Source organism: Lactuca saligna, chromosome 2, assembly GCF_052625555.1.
Source record: "Lactuca saligna cultivar CGN05327 chromosome 2, ASM5262555v1, whole genome shotgun sequence".
NCBI lineage: Eukaryota > Viridiplantae > Streptophyta > Magnoliopsida > Asterales > Asteraceae > Lactuca > Lactuca saligna.
The window spans coordinates 126209814-126222003 of record NC_136418.1 but is presented as its reverse complement, the minus strand read 5'-3'; the positions used below and the strand labels follow the sequence as shown (position 1 = coordinate 126222003).

The window sequence follows — 12190 nt, the reverse complement described above, 5'->3', positions numbered from 1 at the left end:
GGTTTCTGGAACTCAAGGGGGGAATAAGGAAGGCTGTGGAGGGGTATAATGCTCTTTATATAGGGCTCAACCCCGAAAATTAGGGTTTTCTCCATACAGCACCTACTCGCCGAGTCCATCCTAGGGACTCGCCGAGTAGGCCACTTGACACGCGACCATGACCGCGACCTGAGTCGCCGAGTCATCCATGGACTCGCCAAGTCATCCTCTAAAACTTACACTTTTAGCCCTTCAACTCTACTCTTGCGATTCCGGGATGTTACAATAGGGTTTCTTGTTGCGTGTTCAATGCTTGTATGTCTAATAGAGAAAACATAGATCCAACATATAAGAGTTGGATGCACACATAGGATTGTTTGCTATCAAAACCCATCAGTGGTATCAGAGCTTTTGTTTTTTGTTTTCAATTAGATTTGATGCAATTGATTGACCTTGACAAAATTAGGGTTTATGGCAATTAAACCCTAGGCCTTATAATTTTCGTAAATTAGGGTTTCATAACCAGTTTTTTCGAAAATTTGCAAAGGGTTTTTAACCCTTTCCTTTGGCCTCCTAAATTTTGAGATCTAGGGTTTCCTAACCCTATGGTTTTTGAAAATAAGGCAAGGATTGAAAGCCTTGCCTTCCACCCCAAGCCATGATTCCGAAAATTAGGGTTTTGGGTAGGGTTGTTATATTTGGTAATTATCTTATTAATTGTTAACTAGATAATTATAAGATCTTATAATTATCCCTCCCATTTTTCGAAATCTAGGGGATAAGGGATTAGGTTAAATTAATTTGTTTAATTTAATGGATAATCCTTAATTGATTTAATAAATTAATTAAAGGTTTAATTAATAGATAATTATTAAATAAAAGTTTTTTCAATTTTAAAATTTAAAGTAAAATTGGTTTTAATTTTCAAAATTTTAAATAAATCTAAAAAACCCTAGTATTTTGAAATGTTTAAAATACACCCTTATACTGTACGTAAAATTAAAAGTTTAATATTTACTATATGTATAAGACAAGTCAGTTGAACCGCTAGTACGCCTCATTCAGGAAGCCGATCTATAAAGGGAGTTTAAGGAAGCGGTCTATAAAATGACCGACATTGGGTATCCACTCTTACCCACCACTCTCTTAATTGGTGGAGGTTCGTTAGCCGAATGGATTTGATAGGACACTTAATTCTCATTAATAAGTATAATGGAATAAATAAAGTAACTAAATGTTTTTATTAAATTCCCAATCTTAGTTACTTTAGGAAAATGTGAATTTGATGCTAATCCATGAAATTGCACATTGCACTTTATATAAGTCGTTAGTGGAGCATGTATGGTTAACCGACACACTAATATGGACTAATAAGGGTGGCAATGGGAGTCTCGTAAATTATCATTGATTAATGGAGTGTATGTGGTTAACCGACACATTAATTAGGTGATAAATGACATCGAGAGTGCCAATATAATTTGCATGGTTAATCACACCTTATTTGTGATCCTCGGTATCCCAGTCACAAATGGAAACGACATAATTGAGATTAAACATGTCATTGAATAGTTCAATGAATCTTAAAAGATCTAGTAATTTCATTAAAAACCTAATTCATTTAAATTTCGTTTTTCGTGGTAAAATTGGTAAATCGTCATTTACCTACCTTTAAATAGTTCAATGAATCTTAAAAGATCTGGTAATTTCATTTAAAAATAAATATATTAAACCTAACCCCCAACCTGTTTTCTTTATCATCGAACCTATCTTCGCCCCTGCCCATCCTTAGTGACAAGAAATCGAGAGTTTGGTGTTTCGATTAACATCCTATGAACCATCCCATTAACATCCTTGACCACATAACCAGTCTTGAAGATATCAATTTCGCAAGCAACAAACTCGGGTGCAGTTTCGAGAAAATGAAGGGCTCCGATGAAATCGTGTGTGCATATGTGAATTCAGAACTAAAATCAACCCCCTAGTGGGTGAAAGTCCTCTACACTTGTGTGTGTCGGCTCTTGTTCCTCCTGCGACTACAAGGCATCATCTCCTTTGTTCCAATCAGGTTTGTATCTGTTCAAGATTTGATTTGTAGGTGTGTTAATTTTATATGATCACGTTCTGATTGCATTTGTCAGGTGGAAGCACTATGTTAGAAATAGTTTTTCGATTTCAGTGTGTTAATATCGATTTCTGATCAAGCTCGATTCTGATGTTAACAAAGAGTAGGGTTCAATTGGAATAACTGGCATCAGAATGGAATCAAAAGTTTCATGCGCTTAAACTTAATAATGAATAGGATTTGTTGGTTTTGGTTTCCATTTACACTTAATTGTACCGACTGGAATCCATGAATCCTGTGATGGCATAAGACTTAGATCTGAAGCAGATAAGTAAACATTAGGGGCAAAGCTAGTTTTCTAAGAAAATGGAAAACCATGGACAAAATTCCAATAAAATGGTTTGGATTTATTTAAGTGGACACACTCCTTTTCTTCCTTCTTCTTCTTTCTTTAGGTGATGATATTTACAGGTGGTAAATGGTAATGAAAATGATGAAAGGGTTTTGGTGTTAATGAAAAAGATGCCAACAAGTTGTGTTTATTGGTGGTGCTCGTGGTGCATCGTGGCTACGGGCGTTGGTGGCGAGCGGTGGTGGTGCTGGTAGTGGACAACGATGGTAAACTTTTATGCTCAGTTCAGATCGTTTGATGTGTATGGTTTGCATATGTTTTTGTTGTTTTGTATTCTTTTTGGATTTGTTTACAGTAACATATCATGTGGGTTTTGCTTTGTTCATATGGATTTATTCATTTCTTGAGAGAGAGAGAGAGAGAGAGAGAGAGAGAGTTAAATACTTTTTTTCTTTTTATTTTAAATAAGACAAAACATCATAAATGGTCCCTAGTAGTAAAATAACGGAAATGCCCTCCGAATATTATAATCAAATAATAGTTAACCGCGAAAACCTAATGGAGTTAGCTTAAATGACTGTTTGTTAAGAGTTTTAAAACCACATGGAATATCTATGAGGTTTTTTAAACATAGAGACCAAACTTCAGGTTTTTGAAAACCACAGGGACCATTTATGAAGTTTTTTCTTTTATTTATTCCTATTATAGTTTACTAAAAATTACCAAGGAAAATCTACAGAAAAATCTCAAACTTTTGAGAAAAATTTCAAAAAAGTCATAAAATTTTTTGAACAAGAAAGTTTTATTATTTTGATAAAATCATATAATCTATTATTTGTTATTCAAATATAAGTTTTATTATTTTGATAAAATCATATAATCTATCATTTGTTTTATATATATATATATATATATATATATATATATATATATATATATATATATATATATATATATATATATATATATATATATATATATATATATATATATTCATTAATTTGGGCAAAATATTAAGAGAAATTAAATATCCTTCTACATTTTGATCCTACCAATCCTCCTACCCATTTAAATGATGATATGTGTTATATTAGTATCCTAAAATATCATTAAATCTCAATAAATAAACATTAAATGTTACACATGTCACAATTTCATTGGGTAGGAAGATATGTAGGAACAAAAAATAGGAGTATATTTAATTTCTCAAATGTTAAATAATCGAGGTTTTTCTGTTCAAAAAAATCTTTTGAAACTTTATTGCAATTTTTCCCAAAAGTTTGGAACTTTTCTGTAGATTGGATAAACTTTTCCTAATATGTCCGATATATTGGATTAACTTGAGACCGATGAAACTATAAAAACTTTTGGAGCCGAATGACATGTGCCCGTAGGGTTTTTATGTCCATGTCATCACAAAATATTCACGTCTTAAACCTAACAATTTAAAAGGAAAAATATTCATAAATCAATTTTATGCTAAACTTGACACCACAATGGTTCCTTTTTGTTGCAAAAATGACCAAAAATGGTTTTTATTTTTAGCATTTACCTTTCTTCTAATGTTTTTTAACCTTTAGAGAAAATTTTACAACATTAAAACATAGATTCAAAGTTCAGTGAGAATAATTTTTGAAATTATATAACCAAAACAATTTAAATACTTTCTGAATACACAACAACAATACCATGAAATGAAACATCATCAAGTGATACTCCAACATTTTGAAAATATGACACTAAAATTATCTATATAAATCTTGTATACGAACGTTTACCATTTTCAAAACGGATCACCATCGTCTAAAAGTCATATATAAACTACTTTTTGTAACATTTAAAGAGTAATAAATAATCAAAGATAAATTTTTTTTTTTTGGCTAATCCAACAAACCATTGTTCTTGACTTCATAATCTTTGAAAAAGATGCAGATGCAACTCATGCAAAGATGATACTGGAAAAAGCCAATCTTTTCTTCATTTCTTCTTCTTCTTCTTCTGATATTATACTTCCAAGAATGCTTCTATGTACAGTTAGAGAAACTTAATACTTGATTATTATTATGCTTCTTTATGTCTGTCCATCAGCTAATCAAAACTCAAGAGTTTTCTTATTACCTGCATAAAAGAATACATTTTAGAATTATATTACTCAAGGAAACAGATAAAACATTTCCCATTTTACAATTTTACTCACCTTTAATTATGTAAAAACACTAAAAATGTCGAACAAACAGGCCTGTGGTCAGAAAACCTCGACTCCCAACGTGTATATGACTTCTGATGTATTCCCTCTCCATACCACAATATTCTATCACACCTGAAAATTTTAGGTTCTTGATTAATGTTACTTTATTGAAATTTGCATTATAAAAGATTTTCTTTATAGGTTTTGTAGCCTAAAAAGTAATCTTTTTTTGACTTCTAAATTCTAACATGATATTGGCTCATTACCATGCTGGTGTTCTTCTTTTGCTCTTTGATTTAATGGTGTCTCCTGCATACAAATCTGAGTTGTAGGAGTATTTGTATGTTGGTGGAAAGAAGATCTTCCCCTCTTTCCAACCTTTGAATACTCTCCCAGCTTCCCTTTCCATTTTAAGCTGTCCAAACATCCACAATATAAACAAAAAGAAAAAGTTAAAACAAAAAAACAAAAAAGATTTTCGATTTAGTCGCTACACTTTCTTTTCTACAAGAAACTCGATCCAAATGTTATAAATTATTAAACAAATGCATTACTGCAAAAAAAGTTATTCTCCCAACAACCTCTGAACTGGCTCACACTGTGTTTACCAGAATACAGTCCACATTGGAACTGAAACTTCCACACTGTGACTACCGAGGCATATAAGAAGTGGTTAAATTATTAAACAAAGTATGGGAAATGAACATATGGAAGTACCTGATCCTTATTAAGAAGGGCATCCCAGTCATTTTGCTCCAAAAATTTCTTGGTTTCATGGTAACTAAGGGCGATTCGGTAGTTTAAATCACCTAACCAAATGACTCGGCTGGAGAAATTATCATAACATGAGATTACATTTGGATTTTTATAAGTCTTGATTATATAATCAAGAAGATAAAAAAGAAAGATTCTTACTCATGTTCTAAAATTTTGTCTGGCACCTTAGCATTGGGTGTTCTACAAATCTTTGGAAATTGTGTGCTTTTAAGTATCTCAATAACATCTAAATTTCTTCGAAGCTCATCCCCTTCTTTTTCTCCTGATGCCAAGTGACTACATACAAAGCAAAAGCTTGTTTGCTTGAAGGTCATGCTCACCGAAATACAACCCTGTAAACAATTAAAAAACTTCCAACTAGGTTTACATCAAAAAGCTTCAAAATTTGTGATATATATCGAACAAAGTTGAAAGCTTTATTCATCATACATCACAACTTTCAACTTTGTGGAATAAAGCTTTGAACTTTGTGTGTATGTGAAATAAAGCTTTGAGCTTTGTGGTTTATGTGTGATGTATATCGAATAAAATTTTGAACTTTGTCACGTCTATCCAATATAACTATGAACTTAGTGATGTATATCGAATAAAGATTTGAATTTGTGTGATGTATATCGAATAAAGCTTTGAACTTTGTGAGGTATATCAAATACATCTTTCAACTTTGTGATGTATGATGAAAAAAGATTTAAACTTTGAGATGTATATCAAAAAAAGATTTGAACGTTGAGACATATATTTAATAAAGCTTAGAACTTTGTGATGTAAATCGAATAAACCTTTGAACTTTGATGTATGTCAAATACAAATTTGATATGTGTGATGTATATCGAATAAAGCTTTGAACTTTGTGAGGTATATCAAATGAAACTTTCAACTTTGTGATGTATGATGAAAAAAGATTTAAACTCTGAGATGTATATCAAAAAAAGATTTGAACGTTGAGACATATAATTAGTAAAGCTTAGAACTTTGTGATGTAAATTGAATAAACCTTTGAACTTTGTGATGTATGTCAAATACAAATTTGATCTGTGTGATGTATATTGAATAAAGCTTTGAACTTTGTGATGTAAATCGAATAAACCTTTGAACTTTGTGATGTATGATGAAAAAAGATTTAAACTTTGAGATGTATATCAAAAAAAGATTTGAACGTTGAGACATATATTTAATAAAGCTTAGAACTTTGTGATGTAAATCGAATAAAGCTTTGAACTTTGTGATGTATGTCAAATACAAATTTGATCTGTGTGATGTATATTGAATAAAGCTTTGAACTATGTGGTTTATGTGTGATGAATATCAGATTAAATTTAGAACTTTGTGATGTATTTAAAGAAAAAAAGCTTCAAGATATATCAACTATTAACATACCTTATTCCCAAGATAACCCAAAATCCCACGACTTATGCAAGAAGTTCTCAAGTGGCCTATATATGGAACAAGCTCCTTTTTAACCCAAATTGTGACAAAAATGCCCACCATTTGCTTGCTCTTTATAAGACAATATCTCAAATGTTGATTCTTTCCAGTTGGTGGAGGTGCAGCGGTAGTAACATCAGCCGCCACCATGTTAGGGGTAGCATCGTCTTCTTCTGATGAAGAGGGATCATCATAATTGTTTGACTTTGACTTTTGACATGCGAAACATGAATCCCTTCCATAATAACTCTTTCTTTCAGGCTCAACAATGGTGCAATTGCAGCTCTTGAATCTTCTTCGACTCTCTGATCTAAAAGATCTACTTGCGGATTTGAGTGATGTTCTTTGCAAGAACATCGAAGATTTTCTTTCAAAAGAATTGGAATTTGTATTTGTTTTATTTAATGCGTAATAATCTTTATTAGATTGTTTGTTGAGAGATTGACTAATCAACGAGAGCCATTTTGCTGCAGAACCATTGTCTTCTATTACTAACACATTTCCAGCGTTTAATGGGACTATTTCCTGAAAACTGATCACATAAAACATTTTATTTTTTAAAATCGTTGGATTATAAATTAAGAGAAGATATAACAGATTAACAATATGTATTATATACACACCCAAGAATGTATATATCTGATTGACAATTGATTTGTAGAAGGTTATCAAGATCGAGATCACTAGAAGGTGATTTTCCTGCTACATTCCAAGTTGCTGTGAACACCCTATAGAAAATGAATCATGAAAACATGAATAGAATTTACAAAATTATCCAAAAAAGTGTAAAAAGAATATAAAGATGAAATTGGAACCTGAGGGATTGAACATCATGACTAATTGCCATTGAGTCACTTAGTAAGTTAGTGCAATCCAACACACCAATCCTGCTAGCTGCATAAGTATGGTGAATATAAAGATGATAATGGATATAAAGATTAAAGAATATTATATATATATATATATATATATATATATATATATATATATATATATATGGATATAAAGATTATAAAAGATATTATATGGTCTCCTTGAAGGCATCAAGTGACAATGGAATGGATGTCTTTCTGTGTTGCTTAGTGAGGTCAAAAAGCAAAAATTTGAACATATTCTTCGCTTTTTTCTTTACTTCAACTTGTGATATTCCTCATTATCTTATCTTCAAACAATTAAATTCTGGTCTCTAATTCGCAGATATTTGGGAGAGACTTTGACCAAATTTTAAATATCAAACAACTTTTAAGCCAAAAGAAGAATTCAACAGACAAAAGGAGAAGTTGGATGCTCGAGAAATAAACAACCTGTGGGATCAAAAGAATTTTTCAATACTTTTCCTTCGTCTCCGTTGTTCAGCTTCATTGACAAAATTTTATGAATAAAGGACTGAAATCATCGACATCATCATCATTATTATCGTCATGATGCATCAAAAGAAAAGGGATAACACAATCAGAGAGAATGAATGAATAAAATAAGGATTGAATTAGTGAATCGAAGTCATTATGCAAACCTTTTTGATTTCTTCAATTTTCCCAGTCATTTTTCACATGGGTATGATATATGAATTATGATCCAGATTCGGAATCACAATTCTTCAACTGAAATATCAGATTCAATTCAGAATACATACAAAATTGGAAACGAAAATACACCTAACAATAAAGAAATCAAAGATGAATGAATTTCATATTAAAAAATTGGAAAAGGAAAGAGACCCGCAGAAACCATGTTTCCTGATTTCTGGAAACAAAAAGTTGGCTCACGATACGGAGACATTGAAAACCCCACATGGGTTTTCAAAAAGGAAGTCAACTCGCTGCAATTTTTATGTGGGGTTTAATGTGTTTATGAAGAAAACGAGGGAGATAAGTGGAGAGGGGACCTGAAAAACATTCTGTACTTCCTTCCACAAGCTGTTGAATCTGAACTTTTTTCTTCAAATCAGCCTGCTTCTGTTGATGCATTAACACTTTAAAAGGGAAGTTTAATTGATTTAATTGAAGGAAAGTCGTTCTGAATCGAAAGAATACGTTAAATTTGGGAATATATATGGCATATCACATATCCCTGCTAATTCAACTGTTCTTGGTTTTGTGCCAACAAGATGTGTGAAAGAACGCGATGTAATTTTCATTCATACCCTTTTAGTGTGGTTTTATTTCACATAGACCCTAGATTATATGAAATTGTTTATAAACAAAAATGATAAACAAAATATCTATAAATATTAAATAGTATCAATTGATCACATACTTCCAAGCTAACTATGTATATGTTTATTGAAATCGTGACCATGTCTTCTTCAAGCTGTTTTAAGACTTATATAATCTAATTAATAAATATACAACTTTAAGGGAAAAAATATTATATTATTTTAAAGTGAATTCTCTTATATTTTTATGAAATTCTAATTTAAGGCTTTCTAGCTTAAAAAAAATACCTATTTATTTCATTCAACCATTAAAAAAACTATTAGATTATCTTTTTTTTAGTAATCCTTATATTCTCTAAAATTTTATGATTTAAGAGATTATAGCCAATAGATTTTTGAGAAACTTACCTATCATTTATGGTTATATGAAGCTTATTAGTCTCAAGAAATCTTAAATTAGACAATCTCATAAGTTTTAAACATTAGAAATATAATAAAATGGTTTTTTATGATTTTTTTTTTTTTTTTTGAGATTTACTTTTTATAATTAGAGTTAATCTCATAAAAAACCTTATATTTTATGTTTTTTATCGGAATCCTTTAGTCGTTTTCTTCCAAAGAAATTGTAGAATGTAAGGATTTTTTGAGAAAAAACTAAAAAAATTTAAGGTTATGAAACAGTTAAAACATTGAGGTTTATTTCCGGGAAAAAAAAAAAGAGACAAAGTTAGAATTTTTCCTGAAAAGTTAAAAAAATGTAATGTCTTTCTAATAAAAATGTTTGAAATTTAATTCGGAAAACACATAAAATATATTTTTTTATGATTAACCCTTATAACTATTAATACAAATTTTATCTGCCTTAAAAAATAATTATTATCTAAGTATAAAGAGTATAAAATATGTATTAAAAAAAAAAAAAAAAAAAAAGATGGGGCTTATTGAGTAAAAAGGGGAAAGTGAGTTGGCTAGACTAACCGGGAATCATTGAAAAGCGAAAACTAGTTGGGGGTTCAATTCACAAGAAATCCATCGAAGTCGAAGTGGGTGGTCCAAATCACACAGAACGTGCAAAGCTTAAACCCTCTTTTTCCTTTTTTTAATTGTATGACAAGTTACCATTTAATTTTTTTTTATTTAGAAAAATGCATTTAGGATATTATTAGATGGGTAAATTATACCATTAGTCCCTCGTGCATATGTCTAAAAGCACGTTTGGTCCCTATTTTCAAAAATAAACTCGGACGGTCCCTAGGTTTGTTTTTTCTTACACGCTTAGTCCCTCCAGACATAAAAAGACTATTTTACCCTTAACAATTTCTTTTTTAATTTTCTTTTATTATTTTATTATTTTTACATTAAAAAGAAAAAACGTAACTTCAACCCCCCCCCCCCCATTTTTTTTCTTTCCCCATACTCGTTTCCCCATTTTCCTCTAACTATCGACAAACTGCAACCATGAAGCCGCCGACAACCATGAAGCAGCCACCGACGAAATCTATTCATCCACGGTCTTCTCTCTTCTGCAACCCAACGGACAACCACACATCTCATCCATTTCTTTATGTGCATCTCACAAACTCTATTTCAGCCACCATAGGAGCAAGGCAATCATCAGAGCAACCATCGTCGCCATCATTCATCGTCTGTACACCACCCTTCAAATGCACTCCTGCCAACACCCTTCATCTGCATCATCATCCTCATTGAACAGAAAAAAAGAACGAACTAAGAAGATAGAACGAACTGCCAACACCCTTCATCTTCATATACGTCATCATCCTCATTCCCGACGATAGGGTAGCAGATCTGGTTTATGATTCTCGATCTGTGGTTGTCGATCGAGCTGAGAAGATACAATAAGGTTTCACTATTGGAGGGGAATGAAGAAGGGAGTATTTGAGGCGGTTGCACCGGAAAATGTGGGTGGTCCATCGTTGCACCAAACCTTAGCCGCCTCCTGTTTTTCCGATGAGAGGGTATTAATACTGCAGCACTCCCTACGCTTCTACCTTACCGTTCAGATCTGCACTCCAGCAAAAGCTAGATCCTCCGACGGTAATGATGATGGAGTGGTGATAAGTAGTGTTCAAAGGGGGTGGTTATCGGTTGTTGTACAGGAGGGTGGCGATGGTGAAGGAGGTAGTGGTTTTGTGGTTATTTTTCCGGGGAACAAGTGGTGTTTGGTTGTGCATTCCGGTGATGGTTGTGGAGATTTCAGTGGCGGTTGTGCATTCCAGTGGTGTTTGTGCAGTCAAGTGGTGGTGGTGGTGCTTAAGTCTTCTTCAACGAAACAAAAAGATAGATATATAGATATTAAGTTTAATAAATTAATAATAAATATTAAAAATAAATGAAAAATAAATTATAAAGGGCATTTTAGTCATTCCAATTATCACAAGGGACGAAGCATGCAAATTTAAAGCAATGAGGGACAAAATATGTACCTTTTTACGATATAAGGGACGGTCCGAGTTAATTTTTAAAAATAGGGATTAAACATGCTTTTTGGCACCTGCACGAGGGACTATTGGTGTAATTTACCCTTATTAGATCAAGGGTAAATTACACGGATGGTCCCTGTGGTTTAGGGTAATCTGCATGTTTGATCCCTAACAATTTTTTTCAACTCAGATCGTCCCTATTTTATAATTTTGTTGCACGTTTGGTCCCTATCCATCCTAAAAAGACTAATTTACCCTCATCCATTTCTTTTTTAATTAAATTTTTAATAAATCTTAAAACCCCAAGGGATTATTTGTGTAAATACAAGGAAAAAGGCCCTAAGGGTGTGTCTGGGATTGCTTTTTGAACATAAAAGTCCTTTTTGTAAAAGGACTTTTTGTAAAAGAACTTTGTCTAAAAGATGGTGTTTAAAATGTGTTTGGCTTGTCTTTTATGACTTTTAAGTGATAAAAGCTAAAAGTCACAAAAAGATAGGAATTCCTATCTTTTCTCCAGCCAACTTTTCCTTCTTGACTAAAAGTTAGTTTTAAAAGATCTTTTTAATTTGCCAAACAACTTTTAGTAATTTAACTTTTTGAAAAAGTTAAAAGTCAAAAAGATGATTAAAAAGAAATGTCAAAGACCCTCTAAAACCAGCCCATTCAATCATCAATCAGTTCCTCTTATTATCTCTACCGGTACACCAAACCTCTCACCGTCGGCAGCTTCCTCCACCTAAACCTGCATCGTTGCCCTATCAATGCTCGCCGGAGACCAGAGTATAACTGGAGATTTCTCTTTATCCCG

General features: G+C 32.1%; 1 protein-coding gene across 2 annotated transcripts; it reads right to left on the bottom strand.

Annotated features, from left to right (window-relative positions):
• Positions 1-4013: 4013 nt before the first annotated feature.
• Positions 4014-8873, bottom strand: LOC145031530 (DNAse I-like superfamily protein). 2 transcript variants are annotated; one of them, XM_078980106.1, is made up of 11 exons: positions 8669-8872; positions 8297-8384; positions 8088-8169; positions 7599-7677; positions 7407-7511; positions 6736-7315; positions 5497-5690; positions 5299-5407; positions 4848-4996; positions 4591-4713; positions 4014-4511 (listed from the first exon to the last, which is right to left on the bottom strand). In XM_078980106.1, the coding sequence occupies exons 2-10, from the start codon at positions 8324-8326 to the stop codon at positions 4593-4595; spliced, it is 1449 nt and encodes a 482-aa protein (XP_078836232.1). In that variant the 5' UTR covers positions 8327-8384; positions 8669-8872; the 3' UTR covers positions 4014-4511; positions 4591-4592. The 2 variants fall into 2 exon arrangements, with proteins under 2 accessions (XP_078836232.1, XP_078836233.1); XM_078980107.1 differs by lacking the exon at positions 4014-4511 and having other exon boundaries at positions 4589-4713; positions 8669-8873.
• Positions 8874-12190: the final 3317 nt, after the last annotated feature.